This window comes from Antechinus flavipes, chromosome 2 (assembly GCF_016432865.1).
Source record: "Antechinus flavipes isolate AdamAnt ecotype Samford, QLD, Australia chromosome 2, AdamAnt_v2, whole genome shotgun sequence".
NCBI classification, from domain to species: Eukaryota; Metazoa; Chordata; class Mammalia; order Dasyuromorphia; family Dasyuridae; genus Antechinus; species Antechinus flavipes.
Genome location: NC_067399.1, coordinates 80,679,303 through 80,704,496, shown reverse-complemented (window position 1 = coordinate 80,704,496; position 25,194 = coordinate 80,679,303). Strand labels below are relative to the sequence as shown.

Genomic DNA, 25,194 nt, shown 5'->3' with positions numbered 1-25,194 from the left:
TTGCATTGATCATTTTTAGTGAGAAAACTTGAACTGGCTTGTCTCTTCAAGACCTTTGTAAATACAATTTTTTTCTTTGTTTTGTTGTACTTCCTTTCCTAGATCTCAGTAATGATAGCACTATTCTGGGAGAAAGTTATCTACAAATTGAAACTCCTGCTTTAGAATTAGGTGGCACTTTATATTAGAGAAACTGATTTTAAAATCATGCTGAAAGCCATTTCCTTGTCTAACAAATGCTGGGTGAGGATTCATAGCATACTTAAGGATATTTCATAAAATCCAAGTTTGGGATCTTTTTTTACCTAGTCCCCGAACTGAAATTGAGTCTCAGCTGCTGCAGTTACCAGAGGACTGAAAACTTTAATAAGAAAATGAACTTTTTATACCAGAAATTTCTCTAACCATATAAGAATTATAAAGGGACAAGATATATACACTGACTGAATTAATTGGAACTGGGAACTACATGCACTTGAATCCTTTCTTCCTCACATGTTGGAATCCTTACTAACTGCTAACTAATTAGAGTTGATCTAATCTTACAAGAAGATGTTTTGGGCAGAACCTGAAACAAGGTACTAAGTAGAACTAATTAATACAAGGCTTGTGTTTACACCTTTCATTGGAGTTCAATGAGTTCACACCTCCCTTGAAGCTCTTTGGGCCAGAGAGCACTATGGGAGAAAACCCACAATCCCTCTCTTGAAAGAGCATAAATAGAGCTTCAATGGGCCAGTCAAAGTAAGTTCTTCAGAGTGAAGAAGCTACAAGTCGAGATTTCACCGGAATGACATGAAGACTGGAGCTGGCTGGAGGCTGAAGAAAGTAGAGGCAGAGGCTGAAGGACCAGACCTTTGGATTTGGCGACATTCGGAGAGAGCTCTTGGAACCAAGCAGAGAGATAGGCCTCTAAGCTAACCGGGCTATATTGGAGATAATAAAAGATCTGAACTTTTATCACCTGGCTGCGTTTTGAGAAGAAAAAGCTCACAACATTTTGGTGCCCGATTTAATTTTTTTTGTGCAGCAAGAGAAATCCCAAATTTGGTAAATAGAAGGGAATTAGGTTAACTGCTTGGGGAAGAGAATCTGCTTATATTTCCACAGATGAAGAAAGAATCAGATGGTTGACAATGAGACTGTCAAAAGGACTCTTAAAATCTTCAGAAATCATTGGGTTCCCCGAGATGAAAAATTGTTGATGAGACCTTTTGCAGTACTTCAGAGCTTACAAGAATTATTAGATTCCTGGCACATGAACTAATAGACAATGGATTGCTTATGGACTATTTCTAGGACTTATGGACATGTGTAAATCTTCAGGTTGATTCATGTTGTTACATTACTACTAACCTGTGTTATATTGCTATGTGCTTATGTAAATTATGTATAATGCCTCCCATATTGATGGATTTATGTATACCATGTATATCGGTTACAAAGTTCTGGCCCATATTGATGGATTTATGTGTACCCCTTCAGAAACCCACTAATCTGATTAGATTTCCTATTTCCTTTGGTGTTTTCATCTAACAAAAGAAAGGGGGAGATGTTGGAATCCTTACTAACTGCTAACTAATTAGAGTTGATCTAATCTTACAAGAAGATGTTTTGGGCAGAACCTGAAACAAGGTACTAAGTAGAACTAATTAATACAAGGCTTGTGTTCACACCTTTACTCATTGGAGTTCAATGAGTTCATATCTCCCTTGAAGCTCTTTGGGCCAGAGAGCACTATGGGAGAAAACCCACAATCCCTCTCTTGAAAGAGCATAAATAGAGCTTCAATGGGCCAGTCAAAGAAGTTCTTCAGAGTGAAGAAGCTACAAGTCGAGATTTCACCGGATGACATGAAGAGTGGAGCTGGCTGGAGGCTGAAGAAAGCAGAGGCAGAAGCTGAAGGACCAGACCTTTGGATTTGGCAACATTCGGAGAGAGCTCTTGGAACCAAGCAGAGAGATAGGCCTCTAAGCTAACCGGGCTATATTGGAGATAATAAAAGATCTGAACTTTTATCACCTGGCTGCATTTTGAGAAGAAAAAGCTCACAACACTCACAGTCTTAGTTATCTACAATATGGTGTCAGAGACTCAAATAATCATATATTAGAATTCCTACAGGCCACATCCTGGAGATTTTGAAATGTAATCATGTATGTTTTATTATATTTATGAAAATATTCATTATTTATTTATTTGGTTAAGTTTTTTCCAATTTTCTTTTAATCTGGTTCAAGAAGGTGGGATATCTCTGATACCTCTAGAGCACTGAAATTAGTCACACAGCATTATTCAGAGCGAAGATTTGAACCAAAGACTACTGGTTTTAAGGGCAACTCACTAACTTGACTTTAAGTAATTATAAAAAATTACAGCACTGAACAATACTCAGATTTTCTTTCCCCATTATGTTTTGAAGAGCTAACTTTACAAATCTCCAATCAAATCTGTTTTTTCTTTAAGTGTAGAATATGCATATATACTCCCTCTTACTTCTAAGATGGGAATGACCTCAGTCAAGTAGGCATTACAAATATGGGCTTTTAATCTTCCTCTAGAACAAAATATTGGTTATTTGTTTCTGCTTTCAACTTGTGAAACAAATTTTTTTCCTACTGAGTTAAAAGTATTAACATGATATGACTTCCTCATAGCAATTTTGGGATTGGTTTTATTTTCCTGCATCATATTTTCAAATCTACTTAAGTACAGTGAACATTTTGCTACTCATAGTGTAAGAGTAATAACTGAAGAAAAAATTGAATTCATCAACTAATTTTATTAATGAAAGGAAATTTCCATTTTCATATTAAATTCACTGCTAAATCAAACACATTCTTCATATCCAAAAATCCATATAAAACTTTAAAATTTCGTAATGACCATTTCAAAAGCAAGCCATCATAATTTTTATTTACAGATAGTAAGATGATGCATTTTGAAATAATTTACTTCTAGTACACAAAGTTGAAAGTGAAATTTCTTTAGTTTGTTTTTATTTGTGGGAGGAACTCAAAATGAGAAAGGAGGTATTTGGGGGAGGTGAGTACACAGAGAAGAATCCAAACTGAAGTTTCACTTCCAAGTGAGTTCCCCAAAGCCAGCTACAGGTGAGGGTAATGATTTTTGATTGGTGTTTCCGCTAGAAAGTCTCTGATGAGGTAGTAAAGCAAAAAAATTAAATCGTTCTCCCATCTTCTTGGGATTCATTAGCATATCATAACCATGAATTAGTTGTTGCCGTGTAGCAGTGTCATTTGAATTGTCCAAAAGAACCTGAAACAAAAAGAGGTTTTTTTTAGTAATACTGACAGGTCCCCCAAAAATTGGTTTAATAATTGTCTGATACTAACTGCACATAATTTTCAGATTCAAAAGAGGAAGTCATGCACTTAAAATGCCATTTTTTTGCACTGACTGACAATTGATTAAAAGTTCCCTAAAATTTTTAAGTTCAGAATTCTGGTTTTTTTGGCTCTATTTTCTAATGTAATAACACAAAAGAAGGACCTGAGGAAATGATGACTAATTAAATATTCTCATTTGAAATAACATTTTAAATAGTATACTACTGACAAAACGCTGGTACTGAGTTTTGTACAACAATATTATGAATTCCATTAAATTTCGGGTTTTAAGATAAACACATATATGTGTATAATTGAACTTCAAATTCACCAGTCTCACTTAACTTTAAGATAATAGATTTTTTAAAAACACCATGTTCACATGCATTTACTGCTACGCTTAGGATTCTAACATTGAGACATCTTCAGAACTATGAGTGCTACAAACTACTTAAAAGAACTGACTGTAAAGCACAAGCAGAGATGAGAAAACAGACTGAGATAGAAGCAGTCACTTGCCTAAAGTGACCATGGGCTTTTGGCTTGACTGAAGAAAGAAGCCGAGTCTTTGTTTTGCTTATACTTCAGACATTTCTTTAAAGTAATATTAAGTTAGAAAGTTTACAAAACATGCAGTGGTAAAAGAATCCATAAATGATTACCTTTAATCGAACATCAATGCCCATGTTTTTTAAAAAGTGCTGCTGCTGTATGGGTCCCACAGAGGCCACTCTCCCCTGAGTCATCTTACGCAGGTAGCTGAAGTCCACATCTGCAGTTAGGTCGGCTGTTCCTGGAGCAATTAAGACGTCATGAAGCTTGTGACCACAAAAGCCCTTAAATATAATTAAGGAAATAATTAGTTTTATCTTTTGTGACTACCAAACTGCAAGAACAAAAATGCAATAATTTTCAAAGCCATTATAGACAATGTAAGCCTATGTGTACTACAGCTAAAATTAAGAGGAAAACACAATATTGGAATAATTAAGAATATAGCAACTAAAAGATTTGCCAACTTACAAGAATCATTAGTCATGCTAGGCTTTGAAATCAAAGAATGTGGAAAAGTCATGAAAGAATTCAGAAGTGAGACAGGCGGCTAATATCAGGGATTAAGATCTGAGAGAAAAGGTTATCTAAAAATAAGGTGGCTTATCAAATTAATCTTCCACAAAAACCCTTCTTGATGCTTCTTACAGCATAAAAGTCGCCCTGGGTTTTGCGAGGCTCTGCCAGTGGCGCCCAAGCTCTGGGCAGTCTTGCCACGCTGGAAGTCCAGGCCCAGTGACGTATGCCAGGTCTACCCTTTGGTAGCCAGTATTCTGAGCAGTTCACAACCAGACTGTCTCAGGGGGAAGAGTCAGTCACAAGGCCGCTCAGTCTTTGTGCTTTTCCTTCAAACCCCAATTGTTAAGTACCTGCTTTGGCAAGGTACAAAGAGTGTACAGAAGAAAGTACAAAGAATGACAAAGACTTATAAAAAAGGACCCATTTCAGGAAGTGGTGAAGTTGGAAATCATACTGCAAGGGGCTGAGAAGTGAGCAGTACTGTGGGCATCCATGATGCCAGCCCTGGAGTCTTCTGGGAAAATGGCATCTTTAGACTGTTCCAAAGTGGCTCCCTTCAGGCAGAGTCCAGTCAGTGCCCTTCCCCACGTCCTCTGGTATCAAAATAAATATTCTTCAGTGGCTTCAATTGCCTCATCTACAAAATGGCATCTGTGGAAGACACCTTTTTCTAACCAAGAGGGCATGGACTTGAGACATTTTTGGATGCTGCCCATGTGGAAAATGGCTTGGCTAATTGCACACCGATTACAAGGATTTTGTTTTATTTCTTTTCCACTGGGGGAAGGGTGAGAGGGAAGGAGGCAGTAACTCCCACCCTATCCAAAAATAAATGACAAACTAGAGTACAGAAGAGAAGCAAGGAAGTTTGGAGAGAAACACAGGAGGAGGACAGCTTTGAAAGTTACAATGTTAAACTTATTACATAGTTTTAAAGAAACGCATACTTTGTATAATAGAGATTTGCAGTTTTGTGTAAAACCCTCTTTTTTCCATTCTATGTTTATATGAAAATACTCATTTTTTTTTTTTTTTTGGTGTTTAAGTCCAGAATGTGAAATATTAAGTTCCATGAAAATTAGGGGCCAAGGATATAAGGATGGTATTGGGAAAGTTGAAAAGAGGCTCAGAACAATTATGAAGAAGAAGAGAATAGTCAGTCAAGGAAGAAAGAAATATTTCTGAACAGCTGAGGAGATAATATGACTTTGTAGGGAATTCAGTTGACAAGGTGTTACTTCTTCTAAAGCAAGGGTTCTTAACCTTTTATCACAGAAGCCTCTCACAGTCTGGTTGAAGTCTATGGACTCCTTCCTAGAATTCAATACAGACTTCAAATACAGTCATCAAAATCTTTTTTTTTTTTAAGGTTCACAAACTTTAGGTTAAGAAACCCTTCTCTAATGATATTCAGAAGCTCAGGAGAAAAAGTAGAAAAGCAAATGATTAGGATGATACAGGACTGAAAAATGTAAGGACATAAAGTGAGGGTGGACAAGGAGGCCAGAAGTTGGGAGAAGAGGCCATCTGGTGAAAATTTGAGAAGATGAAGACCAAACAGGTACCCCATCGAAGGCATTATGGTAGATACTGGACTATGTATATATAAGTGACACAGAACCTGCCCTTAAAGAGTTCCCATTGTCCTAGGGGCATAATACACATTGAGAAGCTCATCAAGGAAAAGGAACTTTGGTTCGGGAAGCCACGGATTGAGAGTAAAGCCATAAGGTGTAAAACTGCCACATTCTCCTGAACAAATATTTAATTGTTTCCTGATCAAAAGTTGAAAACATATTGAGTGAGAGAGATGTATATGGCAGTAGGGCATATGGTAAGTTGTCCATGCTAGCTAGATCCTGTCTTTGTAAATTGCTGGATCAACCAACCAACCAACCAGTGAATATGTATTGAGTAACAATTATGTACTCTGCCCTATGTTAGATAATGGAGATACAAAACCAAAAATGAAATAGTCATTACTCTCCAGGAGCCTATGCTCTATTGGGGAAATAACATGTACACATATATACGGGCCTACCAAATAATACAAAGCCAGGGTGAGAAACAGGGATTTGGGGAATTTGGGGATAGGATTTGGGATAGGGCAGAGGGACTGTACCATTATTGACAGCTTTAATCTGTAAGTGGAAAAGACCCAGGTGAACAAAACTGAAGAATTGAAAATGTAAAATAAATTTGCTTTTATGATAGATAGTACTATGTCAGACATACTCTGAAAGTGTCCATCTTTGTCCCATCATGTCCATAATCAGCAATCAGAGCAGCACCCCCATTTTCTTCAATACGTCCAGAAAGCAGTTGAATAATAACACCGGCTTCAGGACATACTTCCACATGATCTCTTGTTTCCTTGGACTAGCACAGATAAGAATGCAAAACCAATTAGTCAAAAAGGATCATACACAAATCTTTATTAGTATGGATGTTTTTATCTTAGTTTAAAAAACAGCTTTCACTTTTTTTTAATCAGTGTTCCTTTTAAATAATTCCATATTACTCTATGTGTAAATATACATATACATTTATTTATTTTATATATTTTATATTTTAATTAATAATTAACTAAAATTTTATATAATATATATAAATATATATCTGGTATTCACTTACTAGTAAAGAACTTTGGCTTCCTCTATGAAAATATTCAGGTGTCTATATTATTTTATTTAGATATTTTATTTAGATAAATATGATTAAGACACGCTTAACATTATAACTGTTGGTGACATAAATCTTAAGGTGACCCAATTGACATCTAAAATTATCCTTTAAATTCAATGTCTCTGTGTGAAGTTCCCCAATTCAAGATAATTAATTCCCAAATAAATTATAAGTAAACTCCAAGTATATTTTGAATTTCCCATAGCACCTACCATAATGGTGGATATGTAATTATCTGGTGATTCAAAAAATGAATTTTATATTTGTTAACTTTAATTAATATGCCCTAGTTGCTGAGATCTATTATACACATGAATGCACATGCACACACACACACACACACACACGCTAGTATATCTAAAAATGTTTTTGTCTTATTTTTTATTGCAAACTTCTACAAGCAATAGTTCTGATAGTTCTGGGATGGTTTCATATAATATCCATTTCTTCCAACTCCAAGGGCATTTAGGTCAATACACAGGCTCAAATCTTCCTTCAGTCCAATGCCAGGTGTGTCTTGGAAAAGCAGCAAGTACACAAGACATCTGACTTATGGCAATCTCTGTGATTAACACTATTAAATGGGATGTCCAAATAAGTGTGAAATTAGCTTTAATCTAGATAATGTATGGCCACATCATGTTCAAATATGAAAGGATGCAGCCCTGCCTGCCCACTTTTCCCCTCTTCACAATGGCTACCTGAACAGTAATAATCCCTGCTGAAACCTACCTAGAGAGTAGGTATGTGGTCTTTGCTTGAAGCATGGCACCTTTTAGCACACAAAGCAGCTGATTCCATTTTTGTATAATTATAAACATTAGAGCACATGAATTTATGTAGAATTTTATCCATTTTTCTGCAAGTTCAGCCTGTGGCTCCTAGTATTCCTTCTGAGAATTAAAAAAGAGTAAGTATATAACAGATACTTCTATAACAGAGCCCTTCAAAAGGAGACAGAATTCTGATCTTGAAGGAAGAAACACCTAAGTTCAAATTCCATTTGGGACATTTATACCATTATGCAATCAATTAAACAAGTATTAAATTTAATATTACTATGTGCTAGGCATTAGGGATATGCACACAAAGAATTAAACAATCTTGTTCTCAAGGAGAAGACAAGTTGTGTGTGTATATATTTAAGGAAATATGATATCCATATACATATATATGTATGTATACATATATATGCATATATAAAATGTCACATTTCCTAAAATTTCTTCAAAGTTAGCCCATTTTCAAAAAATAAAAATTAAGAATAAATGAGCCACATTATAATGGCAGATGTGAAATGAAGCAATTCTGGGCCACCAGGCCTATTGTTTCATACAAATGCAATGAAGATTGGGATTGGTGGTTGTAATGGGCTGAGGCTTGAGTTGATGCACTGAGGTCCCAAGCACATGAGGCTAAATAGTAATTGGACCATACTCTATTAATATATAAGCTTGGAGAAAGAATGGCCCCCGTCCACTCTTTGTGCAAGTCCTGATGTGTTGTATAGGATATGACGATTTTTGGTGGGTGGAGGCAGGGGAGTGGAAAAGGAAGGGGAAGGAGAGACTTTGGGGATTGCTATTGCGAGGGTTTGCTCAGGTCACATCGCTCTCTGTTAGCTGGCTTCCTGTCGCAGCTGCCCATATTACTATAGCAATCTTTCTTGCCCATATTGCTATCGCATCTTTATTCACCTCTTCACTTCAATAAATATTGAAGATTTTTCCCTTAACCTGAATTCCTGACTCCGGCTGATTTTAAATACACGGTCATTACAGGTGGTAAAGTACCACATAATAATGTAGAAAATAACTGGAATATTATCAGTTTGGCAAAACGTATTTAAATACTGCAAGCCATGAAATTAATTGCACTTTTTTTTTTTTTAAGTTTTAAGAAGTCACTACTTGATATGGGATCAAGGCCTTTAAAAAAACAATACAGAATTTACACTTTGTCCTACAGAAACCAAATGGAGTTGAATACACAAGAAAGTCACAGTTCTGTACCTGAGGGGAATGACAGTGGTAACTATATTAAGATGAACTGGAAGAGAAACAGACAAGACAGGAAGAGCAATCAGGAAGCTGCTGCACTAACTTAGGTGAGAGGTGATGAGGGCCTGAGTGGACAGAAGTGGTGAAACACAAGAGACATGGTACAGGAAGAACAGCTGCACCAATCTCACTGGTGTGTTGGGAGGAAGCAATGATATACTAGACATAAAGCACTTGTAAACATTAAAGCCCTAATGGAGTAGTTAGCCTATTGCTCATTTTTTAACATCGTACTTTTTTTCTTGTAATCTTGTGGGAAGTCCTTGTGATGTCATATCCATCACTTCACATGGGTGAGTAACCGTAAAATCCTCCATCACTATTTATTTGTTTTGGAGAATGTCCAAAGCTCCAAACTAATAAGAAACATACTTATGGGTGCAATGATTATTATTTATACTAGAAAGGATCATAGAGAACATGCAGTAAAATTCATTTTAACTAGGGAAGTTAATCAGAGAAATGAAGTGACTATCAGAAAGATAAATTAGTTTCTGCCCATTAATTTTATTCATCAGTTGATCAGATGGATAAAATTTTAGAGATTATGGATTAACTTCATTAATGGAAACTTCATTAGTTTTATAATTTTTTTTAAATGATAAATGAACACTATCATAGTTTATTAACATGGATAAAGACAGAAGGCTTTATATTTTAAATATTTTTAATCTGTTAGAAAATAATATCTTTATTCTCTTAAGTTATTAATTATGGCTTGTACAGAAATTCTTTTTTGAGATGAATAGGAAAAAAGAAAAAAGGTAGTTTATGAAAAAAGGCTGATATGTTTGGGCAACTGGATCCTTTAAAAGCTAATAAGTGATAATGGTTAAAAAAATATATGGGCCCTTCTGTTTGAAACAGAAAAGAATAATTACACTGGTAAGTTGGATAACTTTTTGGAATGCAGTCTTAGTGCTAAGTTAAATTAAGAGAAAGACAAAAACATCTTTCTGGCAAATAAGCATGTCTGAAGAAAGACAGCTTGATTATGTTCTATCTTAAGAGAGAAAAGAGGCTTTCTGATAGTCTATGGTGAGTTTAAGGAGCCAAAAGGGTGAAAATGATACTCTAGATAGTGATTCCCGCTTGTCTTCAAGAACCTTTAGCTTAAGAATAGAACTTGAACTGTAAAATGCCCATCTCCAACTTCTTGACTATTAATAGGGCAAGGTCAATATAGGGCAAGGTCAATATAATACAATCTCTCTCTTTCGGAATCAGCTACTAACATTGAAGTACTATACTTAAATGCTAAGTTTAATTTTTTTAGGAAATATTAGAAAGTTGTGAGAGAAAGTGCATACAGTTGAGGAAATAAGATCAACATAGATCTGGATTTTCAAAGGGTCTTGGAGACTATCTTGTCCTGTCTCTTACTTTACAGATGAAGAAGAGGTCTAGAGAGGTGACATGATTACCCAGTCATCCAAATCCCTCACTGCAAATCCAGCACTCTTTTCACTTTGCCATACAGTCAAGAAAGATCCATAGGTTGTAGATTGATTACTCCTTAGAAGTAATAGTTAAAAAAAAAATCAGCATTTTATTTAAACAATGCACCAAAAGAATCTTAGTTTTGGTCAATTCAATAGAGAACTGTGTCGGTCTTTAAAATGCCAGTCTGACCAGAGTGTGCCTGCCATCTAATGGTCAAATTGAGTAAAGGGGCTTGGAGAGAACTGAGGTGATCTCGAACATTCATTTTGATGAAAATAAAGGTAATTTTCTTATGAAAATTAGAAATTTACAAATGTACTACAGGATTATATTAATACCCTTTAAAATGTTACAGGAAGAAAAATCTGTTATTGCTACATTTAGTGGTTCAAAGTTAAAAGATGCCAACAAAGAAACAATCTCCCAAAGTACTGAACACATGTATGCTTCTATGCTTGTGTACATACATACGTATACATACACACACACACACACACACACACACACACACACACAGATATATAAATATATCTACATGGAAACAAAATAAGTGCTCAATCTTAGCTGAACAAATTATAACCCACTGAAGTACCACAAAGCATGACAAATAAGAAGATTCCTAAGAATACACAAAGACCTGTATAAAGCAATGTGGAATGAGAAAAGCAGAGGCAAAAGAACAATATACATAATGAATGCAGCAATAAAGGGGAAATAGAGCTGGTCAAATACAGGCATTATTTAGGTTAACATCATGCAGAGAAAAGAGCCTTGGAGTCAGAATCAGAAAACCTGGGCTTCAGTACCAGCTTTGTCACCTACTGCTTGTGCCACCTTGGGCAAAGTCACTCTTTTTACCTCAGTTTCCTCATCTGTAATATGAGGAGATTGGATTAACTGACCTCTCTGATCTCTTCCAGCCCTAAATCTAAAATTCTATGATCAATTCTACTAAAAATGAATAATTTAATTTTTGGAGGAAGAAAAAGAGAAATAAGCTTTTAAAGGACTTCACCTTGGTATTTGTTGGGAAGTATCTGTTGTGTTAAAAATGTATCAATAATTTTAAAAATAAAAATAATATAATTTAAAAAATAATATCATCTATACTATACCTTTGACATCTCACAATTACTTCCCTTTTCGTCATCTGAACTTCCCTCTTCTCACTGAAGCACTGTCATCCTGGCAGCAACCTCAATTCACAATTTTGGAGGCATCCTTGTCTCCTCACTCTCTGCCATCCCATGAGTCCAGTCACTGCCCCTTCTTACAGTTCTCTCTCTGCAATGCCTCCTCATCTGACTCCTTGTTTGTACTCCTATAACCCATCACCTCTCTGTGTCAGATCACTCTCACTTTAGGCCTGGACCATTCACATAGCCTCCTGAGGGATCTCTGCCTTAGTCTTCCTCTCCTCCGAACTATCCTCCACATGGTTGCCAAAGGGGTGCGCCTACAGCCCTACTCCAGATTAGGTGGCTGCCTATAACCCCTAGGATCCAATACAAACTCTTCTGATTGGCATTTAAAACCCTTCACAACTGGGCACCCAGCTACCTTTCAGCCTCCTCCCCATTTTCCTCTTCATGCATTCTGCTGCCCAGTTTAGCTGTCCTAATGAATGGAAAGCACAATCTCCTCACTTCTACCCCTCACATCCCTCTCTTCAAAACTCAGCTCAAGGGCTATTTCCTGCATAAGACTTCTCTTTAGCCCCTCACCCCTAGTTGCTAGTGACTCTCTCCCCAAATTACCTTGGATCTATTTTAATAGATGCCATATATATATTTATTGTGTGTATTCCTATATGTGTATCTGTAATCTCCCCCTATAGAAGGGAGGGCAGGAACTATTTCATTTAAGCCTTTGTTTACCCAGTCTAGCAGAGTGCATAGCACATGGTAGGTGCTTAAAAATGCTTTGGTCATGGAAGAGGAAGGAATTTATGACCAAAGAAGAACTAAAGATCATTATTGATCACAAAATAGAAAATTTTGATTATATCAAATTGAAAACTTTTTGTACAAACAAAACTAATGCAGACAAAATTAGAAGGGAAGTAATAAACTGGGAAAACATTTTTACAGTCAAAAGTTCTGATAAAGGCCTCATTTCCAAATTATATAGAGAATTGACTCTAATTTATAAGAAATCAAGCCATTCTCCAGTCGATAAATGGTCAAAGGATATGAACAGACAATTCTCAGACAAAGAAATTGAAACTATTTCTAGCCACATGAAAAGATGCTCCAAGTCATTATTAATCAGAGAAATGCAAATTAAGACAACTGAGATACCACTACACATCTGTCAGATTGGCTAGAATGACAGGGAAAGATAATGTGGAATGTTGGATGGGATATGAGAAAAATGGGACACTGATACATCCAGCCAATCTGAGGAGCAATTTGGAACTATGCTCAAAAAGTTATCAGACTGCATACCCTTTGACCCAGCAGTGTTACTACTGGGCTTATATCCCAAAGAGATACTAAAGAAGGAAAAGGGATCTGTATGTGCAAGAATGTTTGTGACAGCCCTCTTTGTAGTGGCCAGAAACTGAAAACTGAGAGTATGCCCATCAATTGGAGAATGGCTGAATAAATTGTGGTATGTGAATATTATGGAATATTATTGTTCTATAAGAAATGACCAACAGGATGATTTCAGAAAGACCTGGAGAGATTTACATGAACTGATGCTGAGTGAAATGAGCAAGACCAGGAGATCATTATATGCTTCAACAACAATACTATGATCAATTCTGATGGACGTGGCCCTCTTCAACAATGAGATGAACCAAATCAGTTCCAATAGAGAAGTAAGGAACTGAACCAGCTACACCCAGTGAAAGAACTCTGGGAGATGACTATGTACCACTACATAGAATTCCCAATCCCTCTATTTTTGTCCACCTGCATTTTTTATTTCCTTCACAGGAATTTCCTAATTGTACACTATTTCAAAGTCCGATTCTTTTTGTACAGCAAAATAACTGTTTGGACATGTATACATATATTGTATTTAACTTATACTTTAACATATTTAACATGTATTGGTCAACCTAACATTTGGGGAAAGGGGTGGGAGGAAGGAGGGGAAAAGTTGGAACAAAAGATTTTGCAATTGTCAATGCTGAAAAATTACCCATGCATATACCTTGTAAATAAAAAGCTATTTTAAAAAATGCTTTGGTGATTTAACTAATTGACTGTTTTTGTTAAATATACCCAAGTAGTCACAAGAGATAATGGAAGATACAAACTTCAAAATTAAAAACCAAACATTTTTCTGAAGGAAACTTAACTCTATAGCAAAAGTTACTATGACTATGACTGTTTAATTGAAACAAAGGAAACAAACAAACAAACACCTTTCCCTTACCTGAATAAAAGTTTCTGCTGGGGTGGAAGAAGGAGCCAAAACAAATCTTAGTTTATCAGAATCTTGTGGATCTATATCAATAAACACTTCTCGCCATCCTTGTGGAGTTTTCTAGGTAATTAAACAAACATTGGAGTTTAGGTTTTGTTTCTAAATGTCTTCCAGCCTATGAATGTTTTCTGAATGCATCTTCCTGATGCAATGTAGGACTGTTGCCATAGCAGCTGTGAGAGGGGAGAGGCAAAGGGACCAACAGAACAAAGCTGTGCTTGAGATTACAAAATGAGGAGTGATGTAGGAGCCTAATATTCAAAATAACTAGGGAGAGAAATAACATTTCTACATATGTATATGCTTTGTATGAAGCTCCACCTAATAGAATAATTGTAATTGCTTTTAAATTAAAGCTAATTGTGCTCACATAATACTACCAAATCTAAACTATTCCCATCAAAGAATGAGGGAAATCAAAAAGAAAAAGAGATCCTAAATTTCTGAAAATAATTTTTAATATTTTAAAATAAAGTGCAGAAACTATCTTCATGCTACACTAGAATACAAAAAGACTCTTTTCCATCTATGAACAATTAAATCATCATAAGAATATATCACCTTTCTTAATATTTTGTTATTGTACCTTTTCCCCTTTTTAGGTAATTTATTCCCAAGACTTCAAAATTCTGTTACAAAAACAGGATTTAAGTATAATTTTCAAGGTATAATATTATTCAAATAGTGAATAATCAATGTAAAAAAATATTCTTTGATGCCACATTATATTCCCCCCTTATTAAACAAATGTAGATACAAAGTCTTTCCATCAGTACCTGAAACTTATGCACTGGAAGAGCATCAAAAAATTCATGTGCTAAATAAAAGCTATAACCTGTTTAGAAAGAGAAAAGGAAAAGTAATACATGTTTTAATATACTTTTAAAAAAATGCTCAAGTGATGCTTGTGGGAGAGAACTGCTACTCCTTCTTTTGCTACATGTCTCCATTATTATACCACCCTATCCTGATAGCATGCCTGTCTACAAGAAGACCAGTTTAAAAAACAACACACAAAAATGTCTATGGCACAAGACAAGAAGTAAACACGTATTACTATCTTCATCTGTCAAATAAATGAGACAAAGAGAAGACAATTGACAAAAGAAATTCATGTCCTTAAGGAGCTCTCAACTAGTGGTGGGAAGCTTTCTTGACAAGTTGAGTCTTCTATTCACTATCAAAATTATCAATAGGATTCTGAACTTATGGGCTAACAAAAGTTCTGGTCTAGGTAAAATAGATGTTTTCAAAAGGAGAAAAAATAAAACTTACACATTAGGACTTTGCTTTCTTTAGTTATTGTTGCCTTTGGCTGCATCACCACCATTAACTCTCAATCAATGAAATGAATCAATAAACCTATATTAAGCACTGGGGATATAAAAAGAAGTAAAATACTGTTCCTGTCCTCAAGGAGCTTACAATCAAATGAGGGAGCTTACACTATATTCTAACTTTACTACAGTAGGCAGGGAAATGACTGTTAAGACAAAACTAAAGGGATTAGTAGCTTTTAAAACCTTTTTTACATATTAAATTTGTAAAGTAGCATGGCCTTACTTATAACAAGTTAATTTTCTTTATAAGATGCTTTTTTCTAGGGAAAAACACTTCCCAGTTAAGGACTTGGTGAGAGGACCCCATTGTCTTGTAAGAAAAAAGATTACTATCATTTTTGGTAATTTAAGGTGCCCTGATTAAAATGCTTATGTCGATCCAAACTCCTTACCTTGTGGCACATCTTGTAGATTCCGGTACCAGGAAATGGGAATTCCAGACTTAGTGATACCTTTCATATATACTGGTGATTCAGCATCATGCTTTAGGGCAATTGTCTCATCAGTCAGTGTCTGAGCTTGAATTTCACTTAATTTTTGACTTACTTCCACCAAATGTATAGAAATGTCGCAGTTTTTCAGCACTGACCCAAGCTGACTGAAGACCTGAATATACAGGAAGAAATATACTTTGTCACTAAGTGAATTTTCAAGTTTCAATTCTTTTTATCTCAGCAAGTTGTTTTAAGTCAGAGAAAACAGCATTTATGTTTGGTTTAAAAAAAAAAATGCTTCAAGAACTCACTACCTTCTAACACTATTAGAAACATTATTTACCAGAAATATTAACTATAACTTCCAAAAAGGGTGTGAACTTTGCAAAAGAACAGTTCTTCCATTTATTGTTTTAAATTCCTTTATCACAGACAAAACTATTATAATATTGGAAAATCTAACATCATAGCTTATATTTAGTGAACTTTTTTTTTTTTAACTGAATAATGAGGACTAATAGAAACAAACAAGTAAAGCTCATGTTTCCAAAACAGCATGAACACAAAAAAGTTTACAATTATTTCTTTTTCTGGAATCACAAAATATCATACAGACTGAAAATCAATGTTTTTTCAACATTATAAGCAAATGATTACACCATGTGAGCAAATGCTATGTCACATGAGCAAAAAGCATGGGAGGTGGGATACTGCTTGTAGTCTGCCTCCTGGAAAATGAAGAAATGTGTCAGACACCACTTTTCTTGGCCCTTTTCTACCCAATCCCTATTTGGATTATGAGGAACCAGCTGCCTTCTCCCATCTTTAGGCATCAATATTAACCTCCCTAGCAGAAAGAAGGGGTAAGCTCCAGGACTCCAATTTTCAACATCTGGAACCTTGGATAACTTTATCAGCCAAGTGATCCAAGAGCCTCCAGGTCCAGGAGCTGAAGACTAAAGGAGAGGCTAAGTCACTCGAGTCCCGAGACCGACAGAACCAGGGATCTTCAGAAAGACCCCACAAAAGTTTCCCATTTTTCTCCATCTTTCTTCTTCCTCTATTTGTTCCTATGAGTGGAGAAAGGGGTTTAGGGGCCAAAAATTCCTTTTTCCCTGTCGTGTTGCAGGCATACTTCTAAGAAATACTTGAGTGGTGGGATTCAAGAGAAGCTTCTCTCCATCTGATGCCTTGTGACAATGACTAACTACTGCATTTAGAGCAAAGATCATGAGCTTAAATCCCACCTATGCTAACTTTGTGGTCCTCAGAAAGTCTAAACCTTTTGGGGCCTTCATTTCTTCATATGTAAGATTACAGAGGTGTACTAGATCACCTCCAAAGTCCCTTCCAAATTTAAATCTTTGATCCTATGATTTTCTTGGATGCTTTAAAGTTTCAGCCATTTGAAATTCATTTGGGTTAGTAAGATAGCCCTGATAGAGTGAACAAGGGAGCGTTAGAAAGCTGCAAATTTTTCACCTCTGCAGTCCTTTAAAAAGAGTATATTATTGGGTGGGCACTTCCTCCATGATCCCAAGCAGGCTGGTGGTGAGAACCTCCAAATTACCATCAAGTGATCTATGAATCTCAGATAGACAGAAATCTGTTCCCAGCTTATATCTAAAGTCTTTTTAGTTTGGACTGGGCATACCTTTGGTAGGACTTCAGAAACCCAGGGTCACCTCCACATCACAATGAGGCATCAGAAGAGGATTTTAGGGAAGCCATTCACATCTGAATGAAAATTTGTTTGTTCAAATTGCTTTCCTAAGAATTGACTGAAGTGAACTGAAGGAAAAAGGATTTCAGTTTGGGAGACAGCATAAAAGAAAATGTAGAATCCTTTGAAACAGGCCTGAGTAAGGTTGGACAAATCAGAGCACTGGGATTATCAGAAACAAGACAAGGAAAAGGAGAGCCCTACTCCCCAATTTTGCCAAGCATTAGCTGTGTCTCCTCCCATCTTTTCAAGGCCAAGAAAGTCTTCCTTTTAACTTGTCAGGTCTCTAATTTTACTCTACCCTTCAGTTTACATAGAGATTGGCAGTGAAAATGGGATGAATAATGATGTTTACAAAATTTAAATGATGCCTTGAAAAGGTAAGTACTATTTATTTGCAGAGAAGTTAAAGTGCAAATAAGAATATAACAAACTATGCATAGCACTGTATGCAAGCAGCTTAGTAGGAATTAAGTTTTTTAATACACCTTTGTACACATACAAATAAAGTATAACATTGATAAATGTACAATTCATTTTGCTCTCTTGCAACTATTACAGACAGTAAGTTTTTAGATATTAAATTACAGCTGAGAAGAATGAGATAACTCATTGAAGGAAAAGAGCTATGGATATTACATTTAAAAATTCAAACTGCAATTTAGCAAGATGAAACTACATGAGATTTTAAAAACAACCTAAGGTTACCTACCCTCAAAATATCACCAGTAAGAGTGCCCCTACCTGGGCCCAGTTCCACCAGCTGAAAAGTTGAACTTTTTCCAGTAGCTATCCATTCACTAATATACCAAATCCCTAGTAACTGTGGGGAGAAAAAAAAATACATTAAAATAAACACAGGAATATGTTTTACATGTATGCATATATAAAAACATATATGCATATATGTATATAAAACATAGTTGGTAAATATACTTTGATACAGAATATCACAAACCACTATTTCTTGCCCAGTTATTTACTGGCTGAGGCAGCTGGGGTTAAGTGACTTGCCCAGGGTTACACAGCTAAGTGTCTGAGGTCACATTTGAACTCAAGTCCTCCTGACTTCAAGGCTGGTGCTCTATCCACTGCACCACCAAGCTGCCCCCAGTAAATAATTTTTAAAGAAATTCATGACAAGAAATATATGTTATGTATATATGCATACATAGAATATATTGTAATATATACTGCATAATACAACATACAGTAATATATATGCACACATGCATATGCACTTTAATATTTATTTTGAAAATCTGAATTTTTTCCAATGCGACTGATACATTAGGCAACAATTTGAATATAACATGAATTTCACATATGCTTACACTCAATTTCTTCTGACAGAAAGAGCAAGAATGCAGAAAAGTGTATCACTTCATAATAATTCATAAGTGGTAAACTTTCCAATGCTCTCTTCCACAAATTTCAGGACTTATGGATCACATTTATTATATATCTTCTGGTGTAGTAAGAACTGTGGGCAGAGAAGGATAGTCTACATAACACACCTTTTTCTATGGCCTCTGGCCCAAAGTTGTGACCTGCCCAACTTTCTACAGACTTTGCCAAGATGGGTCCTATGTGAATTGGGAAGGTCAGGTAGCTGCTCAAGAATAGGGATAGACAAATGTTGCTGACACTGCCACTCTATATTGCCAATTCATATATTTCTCAACTATTTAACTTTTATAAAATTATGCTACCATTTTTGTTAGGATCCTTTTTTTGTATGTCACTAATAAAAGTTTTTTGAGTGTTGTGTCCCTTTCCCATTTTCTCACAAACTATGGTTTTTATTACTCAATTTTGCAAAGTACAGTGCTTTGAGTAACCCATATGTTACATTATAGCAGGCCTGAAGTATACATATATTTAAACAAAAAATTTCATTGTAACAATGTTTATTCCAGGTTGGAATGTGGTATAAGACACATTCATCTTTGCTACCAAAGGAAATTTTTTTACTGAAAAACCAAAAATGATATAGATCAGAGGATATATAAAGAAGCTATAATATATGTGGTTATACTGTCAAATAGAAACATATATTCACATTACCAAGTACAACATTTTGTTATCTGGCTTGGGGAGTCACTTTCATTTTATTACATTCACGTTTCATATGGCAAACTTTGATATTGGATTCACTTTTATAGGTAGTATGAAATATTTACCTCTCCAAAGATCTGACTTATTTCAGGTGAAGTAATAAAGTCTCCTCTTTCTCCTATCATATCTTGATGTACATAGTAGCCCTGAGGAAGAAGAAAAGATATATTACAAAAATGTAACATTTATGCTAAGAAAATGCTTTCTTTGATTTGGAATAATATTCTTCTAAACTATTTTGCTAAAATATACGTTTATGTGTGTGGGTAGAAAGGGGAAAAAAAACTTATCATGAAGAAATCCCTCCACTAAATCAAATCAAATAAATAAATAAATAATATGTCTTTCTGTTTAAAAATCAGTGATCCTTTCTACAAGTAATGGGAAATCTTCCTTAGTAAAACAACCACTTTGCCATTGGCAGTCTTCCATTTTCTCTATGTTTTATTCATTATATGAGAGACTACCTTTTTTTTGAATAGTCAGAAAACTTGTTTCTTCTATTACTTTCTCTGCTGCTAGCCTAGCATCTTGTTGGACTTCAGTTCCCTAATCTACAAAAGTAAAGACTATAAAGTCTTTCTCTGTTTCATATAAAAGTGAAAAATATAAATACACTGAACATATTTATCAACTATAAAACTTTAAAAGAAAATTTTTATAAACATTATAATGCTACCCAATATTCTACAACAAATCAAGTCCTGTTTCAATCAAGCTTTTTTGATTCTTTATGTCTCATTGAATGAAAATGCTGACTGAGTACATACTACCTGCAAGGAAGATCTAGCTTTTCTTTTTCTTTTTTCCATCTTCAGTGTCACTACTCTTATGACCACATCCTTTGAACTTGCTTCCTAACTGATCTTCCTGTGTAGTTTCTCCCAGTTCTACCCATCCTGTACCACCAAAGCCAGATTCAACTTCCTAAACACTATTTTCATTTTATGGCCCTTTTAAAAACTTTAAATAATACCCACTCTCTATTCCTAAATCCTTAAATTTTGTATTCAAAACTCTCTGCTTCCAAGTCCCAATCTACCCTTCTGATTTTTTTCCCCTTTGGATATTCTTCAAAGAAAGATATTTCTCCCAGAAAGTTTTACTTTATGTCAAAATAGGGAGCAAAGGGATCTTATCTCATATTTCAACTAATTTATGAAATAAGTTAGCTGATATTTTGGAAGACAGAGAATGTGCTCAAGATAGAGGACCATGGAAGAGGAAAGCAGCAAGGCTACACCCACCATAATTTGGCTTAAGGCTAAGACGGGTAGAGGATTACTTAGAGGGTTACCTTGGCTGGGTTAGTCAAGACTTCCTTCATGTATTCAGCCACTGTAATGGGGCCAGTCGCCTTTATTTTGTATGTGAGGTGCCGCAGCATAGGAGTAATAGTTTTGTTTTCAGTTGACTTCTTTCCTGAGCTGAAGCACTTCACTTTCCAAAAGAAAGGAATAACTGCAAATATTTTTAAGACAAAAAACCAATCTGAATTAGTTAATGTCATTCCTACATACTGAGCTCTTCAGCTTTTTCTTATTGTTTTGTGAAGGAATAACCAAAAGACAAACTACATGTCAATTAGGCTGCAGTAATACTAGCAGAACATCTAGTCTCCTTTAACGTCCTCTCTGGATGCTAATTCATGATGTGGAGGTGATCTTGGCTTCCTTAAATCTGTCAGTTCTGGAAGATCCAAAAAAGGCCTATGATTAGCTGCTATTTATATAAAGCATCTTATGTACATTATACCACTTGAGCTTTACTATAATGCTCTTCTCTAAAATATAATGTTCTCTGGGAGCAGGTTTCTTGGGTGGCTTCTGGAGGCAGTCTTTGTTTCAGTTCAGAGTAATAATCACCTCAAATTCAGCCAGGAGTTAAGGTCCGGATCCTTTATTTTTTCCTTTTAAATCTTCCTCTTTCCTCTAGCCCAGTTAGCTTTCTTAGAGGCCTATCTCTCTCCTTGGTTCCCAGAGCTCTCGCCGCTAGTCCTTTGCCTCTGCCAGCTTCAGTCTCTCTTCCTCCGAATGTCTCCAGCCAGCACAAAGGTGGAATATGAAATGAATCTGACTCTGCCTCCGAGAGTGGGCTTGAGGCCTTCTGTGTCTGGCCCTGAGAGCTTCTTGCTTATATGCTGGGCACTGAGTATACTCCAATCATTACATCACTAGGAAACGATTATTTGTGGTAGGATTAAATAAATGCTAAATTAGATTTAACCATTGTCTCCTCAATTCCACTTAGTACCTTGTTTCTACTTCTGGCCCATAACATCTCCTTGTAGGATCAGATCAATCATATCAAACCATGCTAAATTAGATAATTATTATCTCTATCAATTCCACTATCTTAGTACCTTGTAAGAATCATAACATTTTACATCTTTCTTACTAATGAACTATTGTCAGCTTTGATAAATTTCCAGAGGTTCATCATAACTAAGAACTTTGGAGACCTCTAGTTTATTTCATCTATTAAATGTTAGAGGAATAGCAATGTATATCAATGGAGGGAAGCAGACAGTGATGACTTCTAAAGCACTGAAGTCAGGGCCACTGGACTGTTGCCATAAAATTTAAGTACTGTGTTCAGGGGATACTGGAATATGGGGTTGTTCAGAGGATGGAACTATAATAGTAAGAAGACAGGAGACAAAGTCACAGGAGGAACTATAGAAGGAACAGTGAATGTTCAGCCTGTAAAATATAATGTTTAAGGAGATGGGGAAGAAGGAGGCTATGATTTTTAATTATGTCCCTGAGGTGCTGTCATGTGTAAGCTAGAAAGAAGACAATTTTAGCTTAACATAGCTAGTTCATAGTCTATCTAAAATAATTACTTAGAACAGCTAGGTGATGTGGTGAATAGAGAACCTGGCCTAGAGTCAGAAGATTCATCTTCCTAAGCTCAAATTTGGCTTTTGGATATTTACTAGCTTTGCAATCCTGGGCAAGTCACTCAACCCTGCTTGCCAGTTTGCTTCTCTATTGAAAGAGCTGAAGAAGGAAATGGTAAACCACTCCAGTATCTTTGCAACGAAAACCCCAAAAGGGATATAGAAGAATTGAACACAATTGTAAAATGACTGAACAAACAACAAAATAATTACCTAACAACTGAATCTATCTAAAAAAGGGAGTGATCTGCTTCATACACCATCAATTAAGGAAGATAACTTATTTACAGGGTTGGGGAAAAGGCACAAAAATGCTGGATGTGGAGGCAAAGGACTAGTTTTTGAATTATGACCTAAGGAAGATATTTTCCATTTCCAGGCTCCTAAAATGAGATTGGTCTCAGTGGTCAGCAATGTCCTTTTCAACTGTAAATCTTATTATGATCTTTGATCTCTAAAGTCCTTCCATTTCCCTTATTCAATGATAACATCTTTAGTGCAGTAATTTTCCATTGCATTCACATTTCACAATCTGTTCTGCTATTAACAGAGACCCACTTTGTTTCCAGTTCTTTTCTATAACTGAAAAATGTTGCTATAAATATCTTTGCACTTAGCAGTTCTTTCCTTCTGCCTATGACCTTTCTGGGGGATATGCCTAAAGAAATACTGCACAGTGAGACCTTTAGTGATTTTGTAAGTAGTTCTGAACAGCTCCCCAGATTAATTGGACCAATTCATCATGTCACACACGACTGAACAAGAGCACACTAAGCTTTGCAAAGTGCTGTAAGAAATATGCAATACTATCTGATGAGTCATACTATACTACACTTATTACTATGGTTTGTAAAGTGCCTTACACATGTTACTATATGAAAAACTGTCCGATTTGTGTCACACGAAGCTATGGTTTGCAAAGTGACTTTCAAACATACACTACCATCGGATAAATTATTATTCTATACTATTATTATAGTTTGCATGTAAAGTGCCTCACAAATACACATTACATGATTAACTATGACATGTGACTTACAAAATACACATTATTAAATGCACATAGTAATGGCTATCTAAATGTTAGTTATTATGCCAGACACTGTGCAAAGCTCTGAAATGCAAATAAGAAAAAGACCGAGCTGCCCTCTAAAGCTAACACTCTAAAAGGAAAGCGGAAAGTGGGGAGAAGGGGGGAAAAAGGGAGTGATGAAAATGAGGATGTTGTGGAACCAAGCAGAGCAGCTGCTGTTCTGATCCTTCCACTAATAAAGGAAGACCAGAGGAGGAAATATTCTCTCAATTTTATGCTCACGGCAACCGTGATAAGTCGGTGCTACGGTCATCCCCCTTTTACAAATGAGGACACCGAGGCAGACGGCAGTGCAATGATTCAGTCCTCAGACGCCTCTCCCGGGCGCTAGCCAGGTGGCGCTTTTTTCCCACTCCTCCTCCCCTTCCCCAGGGTCTCGAACCCGGGCCCGCCCCTCCCCGGCGGGCTCCCCTCCTCTGGAAGATGCTTAGAAAGCTGAAATAACAGTAAACCGATCATAAGGTATTTTTCCCAATGCACATTCCCGGGCTCGGGGGCTGCCTAGGGTTAGCTCTAGCGAGCTCCGCCGCTTCCTCTGGGCTCCAGGAACAGCCCCACCCCCCCGTTACCGAGGCAATCGTAGCTAGGGGCGGGGCCTTAAATTACCCGCGCGCAGGGCTAGAGGTAGCGGCCTCGCGCGGGCCCTCAAGAGGACGCTCATGCCGAACCCGGAGTCGCAGCACGCGCCTAGAACTCGCCGCCGCCGCCGCAGGAACTGGAGCCGGAGCCGCAGGCGTAGCTCCGCCACGCTTCTTCCCCTTCCGCTCCCTAGACGTCCTGCTCCGCCCCCTCGGTACTGTTCGCCGGAAGTAGCGTTAGCGTCATCGCAGGGAGGCGAAAGTGACGCAAAGAGGAGCGCGTCCCGTCGGACTCGTGTGATGGCTCCTCAGAAGCCGCGCGTGGAGTTTCACCCCAAGAGGCCCTGGGGGCCTGGGAAGGCGGAGGCGGCGGCAGCGGCTGTGGAGGACGATGAGGAAGATAATGGGGAAGAAGGAGAGGAGGAAGACTTCACCCTGGAGGAAGTGCTGCGGCTCGGAGGCACCAAAGTAAGAAGGCCCAGCCCCACGCGGGACGGGTGACCGAGGCTGGGGGCCCCGGAGCAGTGAGGGGGGCGGGCACGAAGGTCGGTCTTTTCCACTTTCCCCACTTCCAGATAAACCGACAAAAAGACTTCCGGGATTCTATTTGTGTTTGTTCGCGAAGGGTCCCGGACCACACCGTCAGTCCCGTCCACTTTTGGGATCCCAGGTCCCTCCCCTCCCGATGCCACGTGGGTGGCCAGCACAGGGGGGATGAGGAGGGAAGAGAAAGGGTACGAATCTCGATTTGCTGCTTCGTGCAACTATGTAATCAAAAGTCAGGTTAATAAACATTTGTTAAGAGCTTGCTGTGTGCCTGGTCTATTGCAGTGGCCTTGAAATCTCAAATTTCTTCCCATTTAGCCAGCAAAGTGCTTTTCCTAAAAGCATAAGTCTGACCATGTCACCCTTCTCCGTACTAAATTCTAAGGATTTTATGTTGCTCCCAGGATCTGTTT

At 36.9% G+C, this 25,194-nt stretch overlaps 2 protein-coding genes across 2 annotated transcripts in view; one reads left to right on the top strand and one right to left on the bottom strand.

Annotated features, from left to right (window-relative positions):
- Positions 1-2,762: 2,762 nt before the first annotated feature.
- On the bottom strand, positions 2,763-24,373 carry NDUFAF7 (NADH:ubiquinone oxidoreductase complex assembly factor 7). The gene is made up of 10 exons (XM_051975113.1): positions 24,264-24,373; positions 20,960-21,123; positions 19,728-19,808; positions 18,257-18,367; positions 15,780-15,993; positions 14,824-14,882; positions 13,997-14,107; positions 6,657-6,800; positions 4,013-4,186; positions 2,763-3,279 (listed from the first exon to the last, which is right to left on the bottom strand). Exons 1-10 carry the CDS (start codon positions 24,316-24,318, stop codon positions 3,079-3,081), a joined length of 1,314 nt encoding a protein of 437 aa, XP_051831073.1. The 5' UTR covers positions 24,319-24,373; the 3' UTR covers positions 2,763-3,078.
- CEBPZ (CCAAT enhancer binding protein zeta) overlaps positions 24,349-25,194 on the top strand; it is a gene marked incomplete at its 5' end in the record, with an annotated part of 21,523 nt that continues 20,677 nt past the window's right edge. The window contains 2 exon segments of the mRNA XM_051973562.1: positions 24,349-24,438; positions 24,440-24,703. Coding sequence (XP_051829522.1) covers positions 24,349-24,438; positions 24,440-24,703 — 354 coding nt within the window.

Bases quoted from the DNA above. Each gene is read 5' to 3' on its own strand.
- NDUFAF7 (XM_051975113.1), bottom strand. From the start codon at position 24,318: ATGAGCGTCCTCTTGAGGGCCCGCGCGAGGCCGCTACCTCTAGCCCTG. The intron at 6,801-13,996 runs GTAAGGGAAAGG...TATCTGTGCTAG, and splicing joins CAGCAGAAACTTTTATTCAG to TCCAAGGAAACAAGAGATCA. The intron at 4,187-6,656 runs GTATGTCTGACA...ATTATATTTAAG, and splicing joins CAAAGATGGACACTTTCAGA to GGCTTTTGTGGTCACAAGCT.